Here is a 22541-nt window from a genome sequence, read left to right as displayed (position 1 = left end):
ACTTGAAGAGATGAGAGGGTGAAATAGAAAGGGAAGAGCGCCAATTTTATATTGTCAGGGGAGGAGTGGGCAGAGCTACATTCTGAGTTCTTTTTTTTTTCCTTTAGAGATTTCTAGAGTTTCTTTATTTGATGAGTGACAGTAGAGAGAGACAGGAAAATCAGGGGAGAGATAGGGTACTACATACAGCAAATGGCCTGGGCCAAATTCAAACCCAGACCACTGTGATAAAGGCTCAGCCTTGATACATGGTACACACTCTATCACCTGAGCACCACTCAGTCTGGGCTGGAATTTGACAACAGAGACAGAAAAGAGGTGAAAACTGGAAAATGACTGAGCCTAGTGACATGGTATTAGTTCATGTAATTAGGGGTACCAAAGTCTCCATAAAACATCCAAAAGTACTTCTTAAATATTCCACATAATTAATAAGTACATACTTCACTGCCCTAGATAAGGCCTGCACTGTGGTTTGGACATTCTAGCACCCACACAAACCTTTTGGTTGAGTTGTTGCTGGAGAGATTGGATCTGGTCCTCGAGGGACTTTTCTCTGTTTTGATGGGTTTCCTTCACCTGCTGCAGTTCCTCCTTAAGGGTTTGCACCTGGAGCTCGCGTGGCTCAGAGTGAGATGCAGAGCTGCCTGCCTCCAGCTGCTGCTTCAGCACAAGCTGTTGTTCCAGCTCTGAGATCTGCTGCTCATATCGGAGCTGTGAGGCACACACAACATCATGACACGTCACATTTTTTGCCCATTCCTTTCATAAAGCAATTTTCACAACATAATATTTCTAATTAGGTTCTATCGTTGAAAAATAACAAGGCACGGTGACATCAATGGATTTCAAAAAGATGATCTGAACTACAAAACGGGCTTGTTATGATCAGGGTCATCATGATATATTTTAAAGGCCCCATGCTGTACACTTTTCCAGGGTTTTATTTTAACTGCTTTTATCCCTAGTAGGGCTGTGACTTTCCTCCAAAATAAATTTCGAATTTCGATTGCCCTATAATGTCAAATATCGAATTATGTTCGAATTTTTAGGGTCAATTTTAGTCTATTGTTTAGCCTACTGATATGTACAATATGGGTGTCATTTACGGTCTGTCCGCCAGAGGGCGTTTCAACCATATTAACAAGCGCTTTCCTTCTGAAAGGCACAACATTAATAATGATAATCTGGATGTATTTACGATCGTATTTTAATAAGCATGCAAGATAACTAATGCACTTCAACTCTCACTCAATATGAAATTTCTTAGGAATGTCTAGAATATATAAAACAGACCACAAAAAGTACAGCAATGACGTTTAATAAAGCAGCCAAACGTATCCATTGCAACAGGTCAGGTCAGCGACAATACAACCATTTTTCAAAGCTGCCAGACAATGCTATTTTGTCACTGCCAAATACTAAAATAAATATCAGTCTCCGGGACCGGTTCTGCTGCTGCATTGTTTTCAGCCATGCTGTAAACTTCCTACAGGTGCGCGCTGCACTGATGCATGCCCACACTTTTTTATCCCGCGCACGATCACGCGTAACGTTGATTTGCGTCGTTACGCAACGTAAACAAAGACACACACACACATTCGAACGTGAATTTCAGCAATCGAACGTTATATCCCTCCCTCCAGTTCGAATTAATATCGAATTTCGAAGTTCGTTGTCACAGCCCTAATCCCTAGCATGATGTATTTGTGGCTTTGAGTACCTGTAGTCTGCTAAATGTAGCTGTGAAAATATAGTTTCACAGCTCCTCTCTGTTGCCTTTCTCCTGGAGCTCTGGCAGCACAGTTCGTTTAGCCAATCAGAAGAGAGAATCAGCCACTCTCCACTGATTGGCAACCGACATCACTGCGCAATGCATTCTGGGACGTAAACAATAGCACACCGCCATAGAAAAACAGAGCCAACGAGATACAGTAACTATCGAAAACTTGTTGAAAGCGAGTTATCATCTTATGTAAGACTGTCATGGCTACCGCCGAGCGTGATGTTATACAACCGTACGTATTTGAGCCTGACTCCGATCCCGAACCACAGACAAAGCCGGCAATGTATTGCTATGGTGATGACAGTGCGCATGGATCCCCTCCAGGGATCAGCGAGAGTGCATGTTTCAAATGTTTTGCTTAACCCAGACGCTCAGGTTGTATAACATACAGCCGAGAGACTTTACTAAACATCAGGGTAAAGCATGCTGCAAGAACTGAGGCACTCTGCTTTGATGTGGACATACTACACCAGCACGGGATTTTACCTGCATCTCCACCGGCAGCCACCAGGGAGAGGAGGAGGCACAAGCGGTGCGAACGTAAACAAAGGAGGGAGAAGAGAGCTGGATCCACGCTAAGCTAAAGGCTAAAGGCTAACCCCTCCAGACCAGCAGGACTGTCGCTCTTGCTCTCTAATGTTCGCTCCCTCGACAACAAGCTGGACGAGCTATGCTTGCTAAGAGACACCCACAGAGACTGGAGAGACTGCTGTGGGGTTGCTTTTACGGAGACATGGCTCCATGAAAACATCCCACCCCTGCAGGAGCACTGAACATTGTCAGAGACCCCTCTCACCCGCTCCACAAACACTTTGAACTGCTGCCATCAGGCCAACGGTTCAGAAGCATGAAAAGCAAAACCACCAGAATGTGCAACAGCTGCCTCCAGAAAGCTGTTAGACTTTTAAACTGCTGACTTTACCCATCACTCAGGGATCCCAAGTGAGAAATGCTATCTCATTTTGCATGCACTACTGCTGTATGTGCAGCTTAATGACAATGAAGCTTGATTTGATTTGATTGTGTCGGGTTGTTAAAACAGTCGGCACTGAAATGAGCCCAACAGATGAGCAAATTTGGACTAAAACCCTGCGGGACCCGTGAAACCGGGACCCTGAGCGTGATGTTATATGACCGTACGATCCCAAACCACCTCAAATCCGTTTACTACAAGATGTTTCAGAATGCTAAGTTATTTTTGTTAAATATGTTGTAAATATGTTGTGAATTTGTTGCCCTGGTAGCCGAGGGGTACTGGCTAAGTTCTTAGCTTGGTAGCTTGTTGGCCAGGGAGTTGAGGCTAACTGGCTAAGTTCACTAGGTTGGTAGCTGGTTGCCTGGGGACGCAGGCGCTGTGGGCGGAGTCACTGACATCAGAAAATACACTGACGTCAGAAATTCAAGGAAGTGTAATCCGCTCTTTGACAGGGACAGTTTCAAAAAATGGGCTGTGTGCACTTCTCCATTTATCATAGGTGAAATGCATGGGACAATATTTATGTGGCCCCAAGACCTTCTCTAACAACCAAAATTGCATTTTTCAGGCCATGGGGCCCTTAACAAATGATAATTATATAAAAAAAAAAAAAAAGAAAGAAAGAAAGAAAAGAAAAATACCCAGAGGATTTTTTCAACTTCATAAAATCAGTGAGCTGTTCACAACAACAGTTTTGGGACAAGGATGCTTTTAATTCTAGTTTCATTTTTTATGCCCCATCCGAAGAGGTGACTGTGCATATGTTCATCACACAGTGCTGTAACTTCAAAACTGATGCTCAAATTTCCACCAAATTTAGAGGGAAGGTTGGTCATGGACCAAGGAAAAAGTGGATAACTTTTCACATACTTTGACCACAAGGAGATGTAGCATATCACAAATAACTTCTGAACAGATTCACATAGAACTCAAAAACTTTGAGCAGGTATGTGCTGCTTTGGGTAGTGCATTACGTCACTTGTTTACTATATGGCACGACGCTAGCCAATCAAATCAGACCTCTGACTCAACACATATGTTCACAAAGCTTACCAAGCATTTTCGAAGTTGACTGCTGACCGAGAACGAAGTGGGAGAACGGGGAAGACACACACTGATGGAAGAGAAGCTAAGTACCAATAAACATGTTGTGTTCTAAAATGAGGAAAATAGATGGTGAAAATAGAGTGTTCCATGAAGAGTGGACCGAGTTGTACATGTTCATTCTGTCCATGGGAAGCACACAACCTGTGTGTCTCCTATGTGACCAGACTGTGGCCATAATTAAAAGTATCAACAGTAAATGACACTATGAGCAGAAACACAAGGCTAGTTTTGAGAAAGAATACCCTGTGAAATCAACTCCTGTATTTGCTGTGCCCTAAGAGCTGAGAGCCCAGTATGATCGATCCAAAAGGATCATGACCAACTCATTCACCAGCCAGCAACGTGCATGTGAATGTTCCCTTCGAGTTGCCTGGATTTTGGGTCAAAAAAAAGAAACCATTCACTGACTTATAATCCCTTTTAAATGTGAAATCCATCTTAAATGTGGTCTCAATAAATATTGCTGAAAATTTATTGCAATGTAGTGTACTTTCTTTGATTATAAAGAACTGTACTGCTGAAGTGATTGATATTTCAAATGTTATTGAGTATTGCACAGTAAAATTACAACAAATGCAATATTTCAATAGGAATATTCAAGGAAACACATCAATTGAGGGCATAAAAAACACATGCATTTCCACCGTACCCAGGCCTGTGGCCATTTTGTCTATGTGGACCTCTTGGAATTTTACTTGATGACCCCTGACCTAAAAGTCTGCTAACCTGTATTAGATTATGTTTGTTTTACTTCTGACATATTTATAGAGACATTTTCATATATTGATAAATGATAACTATCCGGTTATTACATTTCGGCTGCTACAAACCAATTCTGGCAAGCTGATTCAATCAGTTTGAGCGTAGTTATACCTTGATCCTCTGGAACTGTTGCTCCATGGCCCTCAGACTGCGCTTGGCCTCCTCATCATGACTTTCCAGTTCAGCCTCTAGACGCTGAATCCTGCGCTCTAACAGGGCAGTGACCCGACTGGGTGGGGAGGTCTTGGCAGTGTCCTGACCCTCTGCTTCACCAGCCGCGACTGCAGCATAGATTAGAGCAGGCAGGGAGTTGGGGTTTCTCTGTCTTAATATCTGTTGGAGCTCTTTTACCTGGTAGAGAAACAAAACTTTTACTCAATGAAGAGGTCTAAACATATAATAGGAGCTTTGCTTCGTTTAATCTCTTGCTTGGGTGGAAAAAACACAAAACAATGATTCTGTGTGATTGTTTACCTTTTGCTCTAGATCCTGTATCTTCCTGGCATCTCCAGCTCTCTCCATGGTCTTGCTCTGTTGACGACTGTCTCTTTTCCCCACATCCATTTTAAGTTTCTCTACCTGAAATGGAGCAAGTTTTGTATTCTCTATACTGAACAAAAGTAACTAATATTATAGGCTAGTCTGGTATGCGCATTTCATAATGCTCGTTCAATCTATTCCATCAATGTACTTGAAAAATAGTAATATGTAAGCAACTTTTTCTCCTTTGCCTCTATCTTCAGTGCTAAACAGTCAACACTGTGGGTGTTTTCTGTTGATGAAGTTTGAGTTACTGTGGGTGACACTGTTTTGTCTGTCCAGCCATGTTGGCTATTGTTTCTCATGCTGACTACCCAGTCCCATTGATTCCAGATAAATGAGAAGCTTAAAATGCATCTCTTTTTGACATCATGTTTAGAACAACTATACAGTATAGATGTTTTAGAGAGCAGGGAGTACACTAAAATGAAACAAAATACTACTTTAACTAGGGTATTGCTGAGCTTTTGAATATCATAAATTTCAGTATCTGCTGATGTATTCACTGAGTTTCTGGTGCTGATTAACAATCCAATTAACCTCTTGCATATAGAGGCCACTGTGGGGAAAGTTGGGACAGTTACATTTTTTGCTCTCACTGCATGTGTGCAGTGTCACCCCATGTCACCCCTTTGTGTAGAACACACTACTAATTTATGTTCGACAAATCTGTCAACTGTGAAGCAAAATGCCTTTCAAACCACTTAAGCTCTTTAAATACGTTTTTATAACCATTGCAGCTGCTGAGGCTTGCTTGTTTGTGTGACGTAGTATACACAAATGAAGAATTTAGCTCTACTCAATCAATACTTCCACTTCAGCAGCAATTTCTAGCAGCCTACTCTTTCCACCACTGCTGATGCTTCAATAGTACACAGCTGACATCAGGACCGAAGCATCAGCACACTAATATCAGCATTATTTTATACTTTCTTTCCTGTGGACTGTACTACACTGATGTGTTCCCTCTAGTATACTAGCTACTACTACTCTACAGCTTTTCATAATAATAATAATAATAACTGTAATAATAATAATAATAATAATAATAGTAATAAAAACACTTTATTTATGTAGTGGTAGCTACATTGTTAAAGTTAATTACTTTCATTGCTTTGTTTGTAGAAAGATTGGCTTTTGTTACCCAACAGTTCCTCATCCATGTTTGGAATCTTATGTCCTACTTGTGGACATAAGGAGAACACCTTATTCAAAACATGAATGGTTTCCCTTTACTACAAAATAAATTAAGGTTCCAAAATTTACATAAATAGCCAACTTGGCCCTCTCTTAATGACCTAAAATGAAACCCATTTCAGAGCAGAGGCATCAAGGTGGTTAAAGCGCCATGTGATGATTACAGTGCAAACTGAGACATGGTCGGGAAAAGGTGTGTTAGAAAACCTGTTCTTTGAGCTGCTGTGTCTCAGCGGTGGCGGCCTTCAGCCTGGAAGCGTCTCTGTCCAGCAGGTCCTGGTTCTCAGCGAACCAGTGGAGCTTCTTCTTCAGGGCAGCAACCTCCTCCTTGTGCCTGTCCTCTTGAACATGCATCTCATAGCTCTTATTTTCTGTTACAGTCAGAAGTAGAAATACACACAGCCTTTGAGATCTAAGGTGACTCGTAAAGAAGTTTTTTTTTTTTTTGTTAAATATTGTCCCCTGCTGTACTGTATGTAACTCAAGAAACTCCTCATTATTAATGTGTTGTTGATGCCACTGGAACATGAATGACACTCTTTATATTCTTTTTGTTATATTAGAAATTATTAACTTGACCAAGTTAGCGGTTACAATATCCATTACCAAATCTAAAAGCTACATTCCAATTTAAAAAAAATCTTTCAGGTACTGGACTTTGGATAAAATAGGTAATGATGATTTTTTGATGTAGCATTTCCTTCAGTAATTAAGCCAACCATAGTTACATCAATTTAACTCCTTTACACAGGACCTGGCTGAATCCTACTCTGTACTTTCAACATCCAGTATTGCTAATTAGCATTATTTTAAACAGTATTTTATTCATTTTATATGGTGAGTGTGTAATAATGTCATCTGAAGTGAACATGTGAGATTTACGTGAATGAGTGAGGTCTAATGACATTATGTAGGCTATGCTAGTATGTAGACCACTTCTTGTCTTCTGCCAAGAAACAGGTGAGGCAAAATGAGAACAAGAGGCTCAGGTTGGGATCATTTTACAAGGAAGGACAATGATGCTCATTGTAAATGGTGCAATACAGTGCTAAAAAACAGCAGCAGCACCACAAACATCTTGGAACACATAAAAGGAGCAGCCCGTCCATCAAGCCAAGGCAGAGGACCCATAACAAACGAACCTTGTCTCATTTTTACCAGGATCAGCAAGAAGATGTGACTCACACCATTCTGAGGAAGTCAGAGGATGTTTAAAACCACAAACATGCCACATCCCACATGCCAACATGATGGACGGTAACTGCCTGAAGTGAAAAGCACTATAAGGCATGTGCACGAACAGAAGATCTAGCTACAGTCAGAAACGTCGCCTATTGTGGAATCAGAAATGGGTTGATTGTCAAAAAAAAGAAAAGAAAAGAAAAAAGAAAACAGATACCCAGTTTTCAAGTGATTAATGACTGCAGATAGCTGGTCCTCAAAATATCCATTATGCTCATCCCTAGGCACGGGAGACAGTATTCGTGTAAGTTCGGCGTTTGCCAGTCTTGGAATGCGTCATTGTTTGAAAGTTTGGGCCTCAAAATGTTTATGAAATACATAGTAAAACACAAACATTAGAAATGGTTGTGTGACCCGGTCATAGCCACACATTATTGTTTGTTTACCATTTACAGAGCCAGGGTTTTGTAAAAACACCTGATTTTTTTCATTGCACACACAGAATGGACAGCTAGCAGATCATGAGGACTTATTCGCTGAATTTGTTGATTTCAAATATCAACAATCCAGTTCCAGTTGCTACTACCTACACTAATTATTCAGCTTTGTTTATGACAAGATGACATTTTTATATTAAGTGAAAAACAAACTCAAAAAGAACACGCATGAAATGCTGAAATTCATTTGTTTGCTTTTTCCTCTCCTTGTAGATAGTTTACATCTGACTGTACCTGAGGCAGAGACAGCCTGGGCTTTAGCCAGGTCTCTCTCTTGCTTCATCAGCTGGAGGTCGACCTGAAGGGCCTGCTTTTCTTGCTTCAGTCTGTGAGTTTCCTCCAACAGCTTGGCCTCGTTCCTCTGCACACACACACACACACACACACACACACACACACACACACACACACACACACACACACACACACACACACACACAGACACAGACACACAGACACACACACACACACACACAGACACACACACAGACACACACACAGACACACACACACACACAGATACACACACAGATACACACACAGATACACACACACACACACACACACACAAACAAATATAAAACCAGTGAGGCAGCTAAAGAATGGCTGCAGTTTAATTGGAACTGAAGTGCCATTACTTGCCTGTAGTGTATTCATTTGAGCCAACAACTCTGTAATGCGCTGAGTGTGATCCATAGGGCAGACATTTCCCATAGTCCTTGAGGTCTTGTTCCACTGCTCCCTGGTTGTACATGAGAATAGTCATATACTAGAACAGAAATCATGATGCCTTTAAGCAGCCCATTTATTTTCAAATATCTTTAAAAAAGAAAGACGTGTGTCACAAATATGAACATTTTACAACATGTTTCCATTTAAGAATTCATGTGCAAACAGACAAAGATGCATTCACCATCAGTACACTCACCTCATTGAGGCCAGCTCATTTAGCAGTCTTTGGTTTTCAGTAAACATTGCTTCCTCATTGGCTTTACTCTTGACCTGCTGAGACTTCATCTGCACATACAGCTTCTCATTCTCCTGCCACACAGCTTAGTTTTAGTACAGTAATATGATTGAACACAGAGAGATGCTCAATCTATGCTTGAGTGAAAACAAAACAAAACAAAACAAAACAACAACAAAAAAAACAAAAGCTAACAGAGATGTAGGCTCTGAAGTTAATGTTCCAATACACTAATACACAAATGTAAATTGATTGATTAGTAAAATTCTGGTGCCTCATTTAGTGACAACTCAACATTGCTAGGGACAGGGCCCAGCAAACACAGCCCTGGGTATTGCAGAATTCTTTAGAAGATGAAAAAGCTTATTCTGAGTAGTTCTAATAGAATAACAGAATGTGAAGACACCATGTTCAACATTCAAACCCATGAATAGACCTTTTCCACAGCAGCCATTTTGACATGGACAGCAGGGTAAACACAGGTGTTACTAATGACATTAATGATTTGCCAGTTAGCCAGCATTAATAATTGCAGGACTCCAGCTCTGTTAGACCTGAATACAACAGAACCTTTATTAATATCATTAGTACCATCTGTGTTTACCTGCAATTAATGTCAGAGTGCCTGTGGAAAAAGGTATACTGCATAAATGATATCATAAAATTATAAAAGAAACCTAATCAAGAGTTAATACAACTCTGAGAAACAGATAGCTTTACCTATGTAGTGATAACTACATAGTAAAAGTTAACTACTTTCATTGCTTTGTTTGTAATTGTTTATAACAGAAAATTTGTCTTCTGTTAACAGTTTTTCATCCATGTTTGGATTCTTCCAGCCTTCTTGCTGAGAAGAACACCCTTCTCAAAAACATGAATAATTCCCTTTAATTGCAAAATAAATTATAGCTGCTGTGCAGCAATGGTCGGGGCCGGGCAATTTTAGGCAATTCTGAGCAACAAGTGGAGAATTGGAAGTTGAAAAGAAAGGTGGCATTTTAATGTGCATTTTGCATCAGTTGAACTCACAGTTTCTGGCATGCAGGACAACGCTTTATCTCACTGAGCTGATTGACAAGTGTCAATTCATGTGAGGCTTCACAAATTGACTAAGCCAGTCACTTTCCATGCATAGTCGGCTGCCTATGCATGGAAAGTGATAAAGACAGATTTCAAACCACTGTAGAAAAAAAAAATCAGTCATCAAGACAAAAATCTGACAATGATTATCTGGCATGGGACTGGACCTTTGTGCAAAGTTTGGTGAATTTTCGCACGTGGGAATGTTGGACAAGCTGAGGCTTGAACTCACAGTCTTCGACACCAAAGACTGGCCTCTATCTCACTGAGCTAAAACTTCACATTTAGCTCCACAAACTGACTGAGCTAATCACTGACCTGCAGGACAGCAGCCATCCATGCATGGAAAGGCAGATTTTAAACAGCTGTCAAAAATGTAGTTTTTAAGACAAAAATCTGATAATACACATATTGCATCTAGACAGCATGGAGATGTTGATCATTTGTCCATTTTTATTTCCAACAATGCTATCGCTGTCAGTTACATAGATAGATGTAGCTGACAGATACAAGATCAAAGTCATATTTTCTGCATTTTCTGCAAATTTCTCTGTGTTACAAAGGACACTCACGAGAGCATCTTGCCTTTAATAGAAGAAAAAAAGCATAAGACAGGACCACGGTTCTTGTTACAGCCTCATCAACTACTGTTTTGGAGTCACTGGGTTAAATGCCCAGTCTTGATCAGAAATTACAAAGAACACAGATAAGCTCATTCTTTGCTTATTAGATCATTTAATTCAATCTGCCACAATGGGTCGAACAAATCTACCCCTCTGATGGTATTTACCTGCATTTGACGGGTGGCGGGTGCGAATTGGCCACCCTGGCTGACAGACTGGTGTGTTAACTGTGGCCTTTAATTTTAAATCAGGCATCAACCAGTCAAGCCAATACTGCAAGATCAATAATTCTGACACAAAAGCAGGGTAGAAAAGCAGAGCTGCAAAACACATATTGGACAAGATTTATAATGACTTGAAGAATGAGGGAAGAGCTGGAAACCATGACAAAAGACAAAGATGCAAAGAAAACAGACCTGCTGGTAACCCTTTATAAGGGTCTCCTGTTCCTGCATTTCTTTATCAATCTGTTTGAGTTTTTCTTCGGTTACAGGGTCTGTGGCCTTGGCCCATCTCCTCTTCTGGCTGGCCTCCTCTGCACTCCGCAGCTAAGGATAGTACAGGAATACAAGTGCTACACACTGATGGACTGATGTTAAAATAAAGGTGGACGGAGCAATATTTTCAGAGTTGTTAACCAAGCTTGGGGGCATAAAGAACAAGGCAAGGGTAAATGAGTCATTTGTCACTAATGATGAAGGAAAACCTTGGGTCAATCAGCAACGCCACTTGCATCATCCTTTTAAGGTTCATCAGAACACACAAAGCCAAAAATCATCATTGCTCACAGTTTCATCAGAGGATATTGATGAAATCCCTCATCACTTCAAATTTTATCATGGACTAGTGATGGAAGACATCATGTTTATGAAATATTTTTGCATTTCATTGTAATTTCATCTATTTATTCACTTATTTTTTACGTCAGTCCTGGCCTCCATACAAAATGTCCTTTGTCTTATCACAACTTTGAAAGTGGAGGATTTCAACACTACAGAGCTTCAGATCAAATTAAGATCAAGATGATCTTTCATTTCTATACAGTTAAATTCATGCCTATTTGACCTTTACATTTATTATTAATAATTTCTTAGAATGTATAACAGTTGGTGTAGTGCTGCTCTAGGAGGTTAAAACGTTTTATAACCAGCACTATAATGATGACTATAACGATATGTTATATGACAATATGTCATGGCAGACTATCCAATGTCAGTGTGGCATGTCATTGTATATCATAGTCAACAATGCCATACAGCAGTATAGTAGTATCATGTCATCATAGCAGAGAGTATATCATACAGAAGCTTTAAAAATGAGGTACAGGGACCCCCAGGTTCCTTGAGGGGCTTTCAAAATACATGTTTTCTTTAACGCCTGAGCTAAGTTCCCTTCATTTCTTTTGGAAAAAAACAAAAATAAAAACAAAAAAGGGTTAATTTTACATTAATCTAATGTATTAAATCTTGTTAAGGATTATTTTAAAATTATGCTGTAATCTCATGCTAAAGCATATATCCATTCATTCATTCATCTTCTAAACCGCTTATCCTCACAAGGGTCGCAGGGGGTTGCTGGAGCCTATGCTAAAGCTTATATCTATTATTTAAATTTCTATCTTTGTCATCATTGACATGTAAACAGTTTAGTTTTCAACACAACCAAAATATGGTTTGTTATCAGGGTAAAATCACTTCAAATGGGCAGTTTAATGGAAGTCAACTAGGGGGTCCATAATAAGAAAAAGTCTGACAATTTTTGCCATGTAACATCATAGTATAATATGCTAATAGTACAGAATGCCATAGTATAGTGTGTGTGTGTGCGCGCGCGTGCGCATGTGCGTGTACCTTGCTCTGCAGCACGTAGTTTTGCTGTTTGAGTGAGCTGAGCTCCTCTTTGTGCTGCTGCATTAGCTGCAGCTCCTTCTCCTGCTGGGCCAGCTGGACTCTCAGGGCACTGAGCAGAGAGCTCTCCTCCTCCATCTAGCAGTCACATGGACAAGTTGACATTAGATGGACTACGGATGTAAAGCTACAGAAGAAACTTGTGCATCGTTTTTTGGGAATGTGAATTGCTGATATAATTTCTGTAAGTCAATACACACCATTACAAAAATACGGAATTCAGCTTGGATCCGTGTCTTTTTTAAATGCCATGCCAAATCTGTCTGATTTTTTTTTTTTTTTTTGCTATAGTTATAATTGCTAATAGTCACTACAGTACTTGCTGCATTTTGCATTTCTTTTTTGCCCCTTATAATGATCTAACCTAATTATCTTTTTTCTAAGTTGGTGTATGCATGTGTATGGGAGTATATATATGTGTATTATGTGCATATGCCCTTTTTTGTGAGTGTGTGACATGGGGGGATGGCTGGTGCACAATACTGATGTGTTAAAATATACTTAACTATATAGTGTGGTCCTGATATTCACCTTTGACAATACAAATATATACAAAAATATAAAATGAAAAAAAGGTATGGATTGGGTTGGTGAATCTGACATATAGAGCAGAGTTTCCAACAGATTCAATTTTGATAAATTACATGTGTCATAATAAAATCTATCAGGAATTCAGTGTCCTGCTGTATAACTATAAATATTACTTGTCACTTTCCACTAGTGCAATTTTCTGTTCACTTAAGTTTTAGGAAAAGAAACTTTTTCATTAAACATCCCTGTAACGGTGGTGACAGCTGACTGGTAAGGAGAGAGGCTCGGTAATACTTTCTGGATCTGATAGCTTTCAAAAGCTGTGCAGCCTGAGTTAGCATGGCAATCAACCCTGCTATGAGCTACTGTCATGAAACCAAAAAGCCAAAGTTAATCCTTAAGTTAGCTGGGTAATACATTAAACTCTGTTTGTGTGACCAGTGTCTAGTGAAGAAGTGCATAGTGGCTCTGAGCCCTCTAAACTCCCCTGACCATTCTCCTAAGCAAAAAAGTGTCAAACTCTCATGCAGGCTCTCAATGGAGTACCAAGGAAAATGATAAAATAGGAGTATAGTCACTGTTGTAGTAGTAAGTTAGCTGACAGCTTTACACAGCCAATTATCAGTCATGTGGTTTGTGAATGTTGACCACTTTGTTAGCCACAGAAGCAGATGGTAAGGTGGCTGTTTCAACCAAGCATCCACATTTGAATGAGGGATTTTGATTATATGTTGTGAAATACTGAGATTGAGATTTCAGAAAATCCAGTGTGGACCCCAAAACCAGCACTATTCATGGTGAAGATGTACAAATTGTACAAACATACAAGTATTTGGGCACTGAAATTCATTGATAACACTGACAGCATTGTACAGCGAGCAAACCAAAGAATCCATTTGCAGAGGAAACTCAACTCCTTCGGTGTCAGCAGAAATATCTTATGTGCCTATGTATGTATGTACCAAACTTTTATTGAGTCTTTTAACATTTTCTTTTATATGCTGGTTTTATGGTCTATCTGTGAAAGACAAGAAGTGTCTGAATGACATCAACAGACTGTGCTCTTAAATTTCTGGTGTCCAGCTTAAGGACCTCTGCTCTCTTTGGAAAACACGGGTGATCCAAAAAGCAGACAGAATATTATCACACCCTGATCAATGTTCTTGGCAGTGAATTTGTGATCATGCCCTCAGGTCAGCGGTATTATGTGCTGGTGCGAAAAGCAAACCGCTATGGAAATTCTTTTATTCCTTCTGCCATAAGGCTGCTAAATGCACAAATGCAGAATGAACTGTGAATGATTTTGCATCCCACTCTGCTGCGCTGTCACTGGTTGTGGTTGTTGTTGATGTGATGATGCTCGACTGTGGATGTTAACTGTTGTATCATTTATCTCTTTTTTACCGTATTATATTTTTATAACTATGGACGGGTTGACTGTAGAAATGAATTGCCCTTCTGGGACTAATAAAGTATTCTGAATCTGAATCTGAAATCTTTAGCACCCCCACATGATTTTCAAAATGGTTTCATGCAATTTAAAAACATAGATATACTGTGGTGGATGGTCCAAACATTCAAAATCACTGGGATAGGCCTTTAGTCCATCCTCCACAGTACATCTGTGTGCAAATCTTTGCTTGCCAAGATTGCATTAGAACATTTTCTTACAATTCTCTTAGTGGGTTGTTGTGTATGTCTGGTTTCATGATGGCATTTCTCATTCTGGGCGGCTGTGGTTTCCTGGTGACTGCTGGTGTCAATCTGGTGCTGGAGGAAGGCAGCAAAAGACTGGACTGATGCTATCAGTTCACTGCTCACCTGCAGATCTGCCTCTGGAAATAAAACATCACCACTGATCAAAACAGCATAGAGTTAATTTGATTCAAATGCCAATGGAAACTTAAAAATGAAAATGCAACCCCAAAACAAACATTTTCCAGTTCCACTTTGGAATGCATTATTTATATAATAATGCATTCCAATAATGCTAATAATGCAATAATGCATATATAATGCATTTTAGGTTCATCCTGAAATTTCACCCAAAAGCCGAATATCCCTAACTTTTTGTGAGTAGTGTAGTAGTTACCTCGGCTCTTTGTAGGTTTGGGGGCTGCAGCAGCAGGTCTATCCGGTCCTGACAACCTGGAGGCCACTGCTGATCTAGCCTCCAGTCTTCTACCTTTCACAGGAGCCACAGTGTGCCTCTTCGCTGAAGAAGTAGAGGGGCACCTCATAGTGGATCCACGGTGGGCCTAGGGAAAATGTACAAAACTAATGTTGATGGTCACACGATGCTTCACTCACAAAAAAATTAAACTTCTAAAGCTCTTAGTATATAAGTAGCTCTTAGCTCTTAGTATATAAGTAAATAGACATATACACAGATATGAGCCAAGGTTCTGGGGGAGTCCCAGTTCCATACTGATCAACTGGTGGTGGCTAATCAACCAGACCATGTGGTGGTCAACAAAGACCAGAGAGCATCATTCAATTAACAAACAAGCTGCTTTTATCCCTTATTCTATTCTGATTAAAATGGCTGCATCAGTCAATATTGTGGATATGCTGGTTTTATCTGCTTTTAATATATTCTGGATAAGATGTTTTGTGTCCAACAGCCTATTCCAAATAAGATGTTTTCAAGCTGTTACCATGCTCTGAAAAAGCTGTACTTGAGCTGTGAACCTATTGTGATTTTTTTTTGTTAGCCTATTCTGGATTAGCAGTAGCTGGGTACCACTGAAAACTGCTAATAGTACTGTGTAAATGAAATAATGAAATCGTCTACATGGCAACCCATTACCTATTCTGAAAATCTGCATTTGAGAATCTGCCAATAAGCTATGTGACCTCGTAAACAAAGGCAAGTCCAACTGACAACATTTTTATTGACTTTTTTTTGTTTTTAGGTTTTTTCTGTGAGTAAAGCAGGGAAAGAAATTGCTCTTACCCACTGTTTTTTAGCTTTGCTAGCCTGAATAGATGGAATGGTAAAAGGTTTGTCTTGATCTTGCATCAGCCGCTCAACTTCCTCTCTGATGCTCCATGTGCGGTCCATGTGGGTCAAGTCAGGAGAGCATGATGGAGGGCTAGTCAACCTCCTGGACCCCTTCATTTCTGTGGCAGAATCAACCTTCTGTGCTGGCTTAGGTTTTGACTCTGGGAAATTCTGCTCCAAAGACCCAGATATCTTGACTGGGTCAAGTTTACCACTGTAACACAAAAATTAAAAAAGGAGGCCATGCTCATTCTCTTCCAACCTGTCACTGAACACATGGCCAAGGCAACAGTTATGCAGGAGTCCCAAATAAATGATGATGATCATCCATTTGGGGGGAAATGTTTTTCATGAAATTCTAAATGTGGGAGGATCCAATATGGCATGTACTGGTGATCATGAAGGAACACTGTAGCACACACTTTCATGTCATTAATGTCACATGAGATATTACAGGTTATTTTGGGGGTGCCTCAGTGGCTCCCTGTGTAGGGCACATACCACGCAATATTGATGTACAAAATACACCAGGCACAGACGTGGCTCTTTATGTAGGCAGGGAGTTTTTTTTTTTTTTTTTTAACCTGCTACACCGAACTACATCTGTGTTGCATGTAGGTTGTGTGCAAGCCATGCTCTCCCGTGTTAGGGGGCCATGTATCGCGAGGAAAAAACATAGACCAGGTGCCATGTATGTAGCACTACTAAGGCTAATCAGTGTAATTTTGGCTATGTCAGAACACAGTGGTAAGAGGCATCAAATATTTAGCATAAATTCTGAGTCTGACATATTGCATACGATTAGAGAAACCAGCAAAGAAAAAAAAAAGTTTGAATGAAGGACCCACTGACAGACTCCGTTAATGTGTTTCCTACAATGAAATCAGAACCACAGTTATACATGAAGTTCTGCATCCTAACCTGATGGGCTGAAGGGTGAAGCCTCTGATGTAGTCATCCTCTGGTCTGATGGGCCTCATCAGCTCCTCTGCAGTGGGTAGCTCTGAATAAATACACAAACTATGTTACACAGATCCAGTTTCTTAACCAGACAAGACTTACACATCAGAGATGATTCAATCACTGGCTGAAGGGTCATGAAATGATTCATGAGATGAACTTGAATAAGACCTTAAGCAGAGCATGGTCAATAGCTAGATTACTCATTCAGTACTTTCTTGATTTTCCAAGCAGCTGATCTTAATCAGGATCATAGGGTGCTAGAGCCTATCTCAGCACTCATTGGGCGGAGGCAGGGAAACATCCTGGACATGTCACCAGTCAACCACACAGCTGACACACAGACACAGACACATTCACACCTAGGGGCAATTTAGTATTTCCAATTAAGCTGATTTACATGTCTTTGGATTGTGAGAAGAAAACAAAGCTCCCGGTAGAAACCCACACAGGAACGTGGAGAACATGGAAACTCTGCACAGAAAGAACCCTGGCCAGCTAGCTAGATTACCCTGTCTATATTATATGGACATAACCATCATTGATCTCTCTAAGGAAAAGCATCACCTAAATACCTGATGTTATATGTAAATGCTCAATGGAAGCTAAGTAGCCTTAAACAGAATAAAACAAGGCAACAATAAATATGATTGCATTGTGGGTAGCCATTTAAAATTATGTTATCCAGTGTTTGTATGGTAATGGAAAGCAGGAAAGGGGTAATTATGTTACAGTTTTTCAAAATTAGTCATTAGAGTTCCATCATCAAGCCAATCAGTGTACGTTTTTATACGCAAAACTATTGTGCCAAGAGTTATCATTCCTCCAAGTTTTAAAATCAGATCAGTGATATCTGAGTATAATATACTGACCATTAATTATAGCGGCCCTGTTATGCCATTCACTGTGCTTTTTAAACAAAGCTACATACTGGAGAGATGATCTCACACAAATAGTCTGTATGTGATGGTTGTGAGTCTCTGACCTGAGTCAGTGGTAGAAGCTGGCTGGAGTGTGTGCTTGGCATGCTGAGGGGGGGAGGAAGGAGATACAGTCCTGCCACTCCTCCCTCTCCTCTCCAGTGATGGAAGATGGCGGTTGTGGTCATCTGACCCATCCACTGCATGGCTGATCTGTCTGTAGGCTTCATGAAGGGCCTCCACCTCACTGCCTCCACTCTGCACATAGGACTGGCCTGTATTAACAGCAAAATAATATGGTCCTTTCTGTAATAATCCCAGTGGAGGAAATTGCCTCATTGTCTCTGTTGTATCAAATTGTTAACAGAGGGTAGCTGGTTATACAACCAGCTAATACCAGCATATGTTAGGAGAAGCAGAGGAATGAAAAACATGAATAAGTTACAGCATTACAGCATACAAAATAACAGCAGTAAAGAGACAGAGACAAACAGGGTGGAGTGTTCACTGGCAGGTGAATGTGCTGATGGGCTAGGGCATAGGAAGGTTCTTACTTTGTGTGGAGAAACAGTGCATATGAAAAATTATTGCCTGATTCCTAACATGTGCATATCTGCCAATTTTGGTCCTACCTGCATGCATTAGAGGTGCAACAAAGAATTATTTTCTTCATCAATTAACCTGTTGGTTATTTTCTCGCTTGTCAAACAAGTAATCTGCTGATTACTTGTTATATTATATTACTTGTTACTTGTCCTTAGTATGGTAGAAACAAATTTTAAATTTTAGATTTTTAATCTTAATCTTAATTAAAAAGTTTTTTGATATGGAATTAAATGCACATAGTCTTGCTTTACACTGCACATGCAATACATAAAAAAGGGATTGTGCTTATTTTGCAATGAGATGACAATGCAAAAATTCAGCAAAGCATGGTGTTATGTAACATATCTCATTTAGCCTTGTGTATCAGTGTTACCTTTGTCCAATGATCTTGCTGGATCCTTCTTTCTATCTTCTCCACCAATGGAGTCCAATGAATCATGGAGAGAAACTGAGACAGAATTTATGTCAGATTAACTGGATTCCCGATATGTGGCACAACATAATTAGACAGATATACTGTAGGTCAATATTAGGCTTTTATGAAAAACATAAAATGGTCACTCAGGTCAGTGTCATTAACCTCATATGATAAATATCTTGTCATTGCATTGACTACATATTTATATTGGATAACTGATCCAGTATTACACTGATCAGTGTTTCCCCTATCATTCTGTTGGCGGGGTGCAGCGCCTCACCAACGGAGCCTCCCGCCTCACCTGAAAGTCACACTAAATTAATTAAATTTAATTTAATTAATTTTCAAATTTAAAAAATAACTAAAATCACAACAGAAATAATTTAATGTCATGTTTCTATAGAATAAATACGTTCAGGTTGGTTATTAATCCAATTTATATAATTTCAGTATAGGGTTTATCTGGTCGGAATGCGCTCTGCTGTCTTGTGAGAAGGCAGGGCGGGGCTCTGCTCTAATCACACAATAGTCACACATGTGCGCACCCATCCACAAGCAGACAGAGAGAGGAGAAGAACAGAGGAGAATCACACTTGCACACCCATAAGTGAAATAATTTATGTCACGTTGGCTCCAGTCGCCCGAAAAACGAGAAAATATCAGCATTTTTTAAACACACGGTACGACAGCCTGAGTCAACCATCAGTGGCGAGGATGAGTGCGTTTGCATCCCTCTGGTCCCCGGTCCAAGTCAAATGGACACCCACACAGGCGTTCCAAGCACTACAGCCACGGGTACGAGTTCCAACCAGAGCGGCAGCCCTCTGGTCAAAACGGCCTCCCCTCCCCCTGACAGGCTGCTCAAGTCCACTCATCACCATGAAGATGAGTGTGTTCCCAGTCCAAGTCAAATGGACACGGGCACGCGCGTTTGTGGGAAAACCTTGACTTCACCTTGTTCTAATGCAACATCTTGATCAGATTTCACACACTTCAGCATTAATGTGCTGAAATTGCTATGATTGCGATTATTAAGCTGCTTTTCAATGAGAAGTTTGGCCACATGCTGTTCGAGAGGCCTTTCCACCTTGTTTCCATCCCATCAAAAATACAATCAGAGGTCAAATCCTGATTTGAGTAATTTTTCAGCATGAAAACTGTTAAATGACACTGAGTCCTGGCACAAAATATCCAGCTAGAGAGAGAAATGCACACACACACACACACACACACACACCAAAAAATTATCCACAATTCCAAGTGTTTGCCTAAAAATGTATGTTAGTTAGTGTTAGTTGTGAAAAATGTAAGCCCTCCAAGCAAATTAGAAAACAACCATTTCAACCATTTCTTCTTTACCTTTCGCAAGCATAGGAGATCCTTTTGGTTTCTGAAAACCAGAGAAAATCATTAAATGAACTACTGGACTAAAGTAAGACATCACAACATTCTGAGCTGCTCAGATACAAACAGTGACACTACATTCAACATGTGCTTACGCATTTGCTTGATGTCTAATGCCCAAACAACATCATCAACATTTTAAAACCAAAGGATTTAGAGTTTGAAAAACTATCAAGCATTCACCTCTTCATGTTTGTAAGTTACAAAATATTAAATCAAAAATGGCTCTTTAGTCCTCTGGCAAGGTAGAGCACTTGCAGTGCTATTAAGAGTCCCCCTACATATGTTCACTATAGCAACATGATTAAAAGGTTGTACCAAGAATCTTCAATTTGCAGTATGAACTAAGGTTGGAGATATATACTAGGTCTGATAAATTATCAGCAGATAATGGGAGTTTTATATGGATGACTTTATTTTGGTGATGGAATACTGGTGTGACGAAACTCTGACGTCTCTGAAAGTTCATTTTCATATCATAGTGGAATCCAGTGGCTGAAGGCTGGAGAAATGATATGGAGTTCTAAAATACAACTGCTTGCATTGGGAAAAGATTAACACCAATGTGAAGTATATAGATTTTATAGACATTAGGCTAAATGTGTAACATCACTGGTATATCCATTTAAGAACACATAAAATGCTCACAATTATTAGTATTACACAAGAACTTTATAAGAACCTCACTGATTTTTTAGTAAATTGGATGATGCTTTGAGCCATTATGGTTCAAAAGACAGCCACCAGTCTAAAGGCAATCCCAATTTCTTTACCCAGACTCATTTCCCCTCTACTGCTTCTGGATGATTACGGCTACCAATGATGTACAAAGTGGAGCCCCATTTCCTAGGTAAAGATTATAACCTCTACCCCTTGTAGCTCCATTCTGAAGGGCCACAACACAATCGAGGGCACTCTTAACCTAGGGACAGAGCCAAGGGGAAAGGAATTGGTATTGGTCCTAAGCCTACCCTATAAAACTGTTGAGGAACCCTCCTGTTTCTGGGTGTAATCACAACAGCTACTGACCTCCTCCAGTGGCTCGTTTGCACTTCCCTCATCTTCAAAATCCTCACTGTACTGTGAAGAACCTGCAACAAAAGCTTACAGAGAAATGCTCATATGAGAGAGGGAGAGAGAGAGAGAGAAAGAGAGAAAGAGAGGAAGGGAAGGAGAGACAATTTTACGAGGATTTACTTTACCTGGAGAATTTCTGTCAGTCTCCAAGTCTCTGCCTTCCCTTTGATCATCTTCACTTTGCTCTACTGCATCACTGGCTTTCCTGGCGAAAGTAAATCTTCATTCAATTACTGTTGCAACATTAATTTACAAGGGCTCTGTATTAGCATAGAAAAGACATGGCAGCAGAAACTGCATAAGGCAACCATAAACTGACTTTTTGGCTCTCCTGACGAAACTTGTAAATGAAAAAAAGCACTCGCCAAAAACAATATTTATTGATTCTACTTACACACTTTTACAGTGATCTAGGCTTGTAATTCTGTGGCTTGTCTCACTCCCCCCAAGGCTCAAAATTTAAGATGCTAGCACTTACCTACAGGGCAATATATTAACCTGCCATTCCATATTTATAATCACTCATCAGGTTCCAAGCTCCAGCCTTTTCACTTTACTCCTGCACCCTTGTAGATCACTACACCACTCCATCGCTACATGATCTGAGAAGTCACTCATGCCAGTTGCAACTCTTTCCATTCCTTGCACTGCAATGATTGACTGAGCTTCCCCTGTCTGTCAGTACATCTAAACCACTACTCACCTTTTGCCTGAGACTGAAGAGACTTCTCTTTAGACCCTACTGGACCCCATTTGTACTAACTAATTCACCAATCATACCAGAACCTATTCTCCACTGACAAATTACAATAAAAACATTTTTAAAAATTGCACATGTGCTACTTTTCGATTGATGGCTTAGCTAATGAAGACTGCGATATAAGATTAGTTTGACAACTGCTGAGAGCATGTGTATATACTGTAATTTGCTTTGGACAAAAGTACCTGCTAATGACATAATCTACTGTAATGTAATTCAACAAGAGGTGACCCACCA

General features: G+C 40.0%; 1 protein-coding gene across 5 annotated transcripts in view; it reads right to left on the bottom strand.

Moving 5' to 3' along the window:
• cep162 (centrosomal protein 162) overlaps nt 1–22541 on the bottom strand; it is a 47385-nt gene that overhangs the window by 13197 nt on the left and 11647 nt on the right. For 4 of the 5 annotated variants that reach the window (XM_030071903.1, XM_030071907.1, XM_030071904.1 and 1 more), the window contains 18 exons: nt 21670–21749; nt 21497–21570; nt 20423–20453; nt 19019–19093; nt 18105–18314; nt 17081–17162; nt 16112–16373; nt 15248–15413; nt 14827–14990; nt 12568–12702; nt 11134–11265; nt 8976–9088; nt 8690–8789; nt 8282–8408; nt 6576–6739; nt 5106–5210; nt 4743–4982; nt 502–714 (listed from right to left, as the gene is read on the bottom strand). In XM_030071903.1, coding sequence (XP_029927763.1) covers nt 502–714; nt 4743–4982; nt 5106–5210; nt 6576–6739; nt 8282–8408; nt 8690–8789; nt 8976–9088; nt 11134–11265; nt 12568–12702; nt 14827–14990; nt 15248–15413; nt 16112–16373; nt 17081–17162; nt 18105–18314; nt 19019–19093; nt 20423–20453; nt 21497–21570; nt 21670–21749 — 2473 coding nt within the window. The remainder of the gene's footprint in view (nt 1–501; nt 715–4742; nt 4983–5105; nt 5211–6575; nt 6740–8281; nt 8409–8689; nt 8790–8975; nt 9089–11133; nt 11266–12567; nt 12703–14826; nt 14991–15247; nt 15414–16111; nt 16374–17080; nt 17163–18104; nt 18315–19018; nt 19094–20422; nt 20454–21496; nt 21571–21669; nt 21750–22541) is intronic. The other variant, XM_030071906.1, reaches the window with a different exon arrangement.

This window comes from Myripristis murdjan, chromosome 16, assembly GCF_902150065.1.
Source record: "Myripristis murdjan chromosome 16, fMyrMur1.1, whole genome shotgun sequence".
NCBI lineage: Eukaryota > Metazoa > Chordata > Actinopteri > Holocentriformes > Holocentridae > Myripristis > Myripristis murdjan.
The sequence above is the reverse complement of the archived record's forward strand: the minus strand, read 5'-3'. Positions and strand labels throughout refer to the sequence as shown.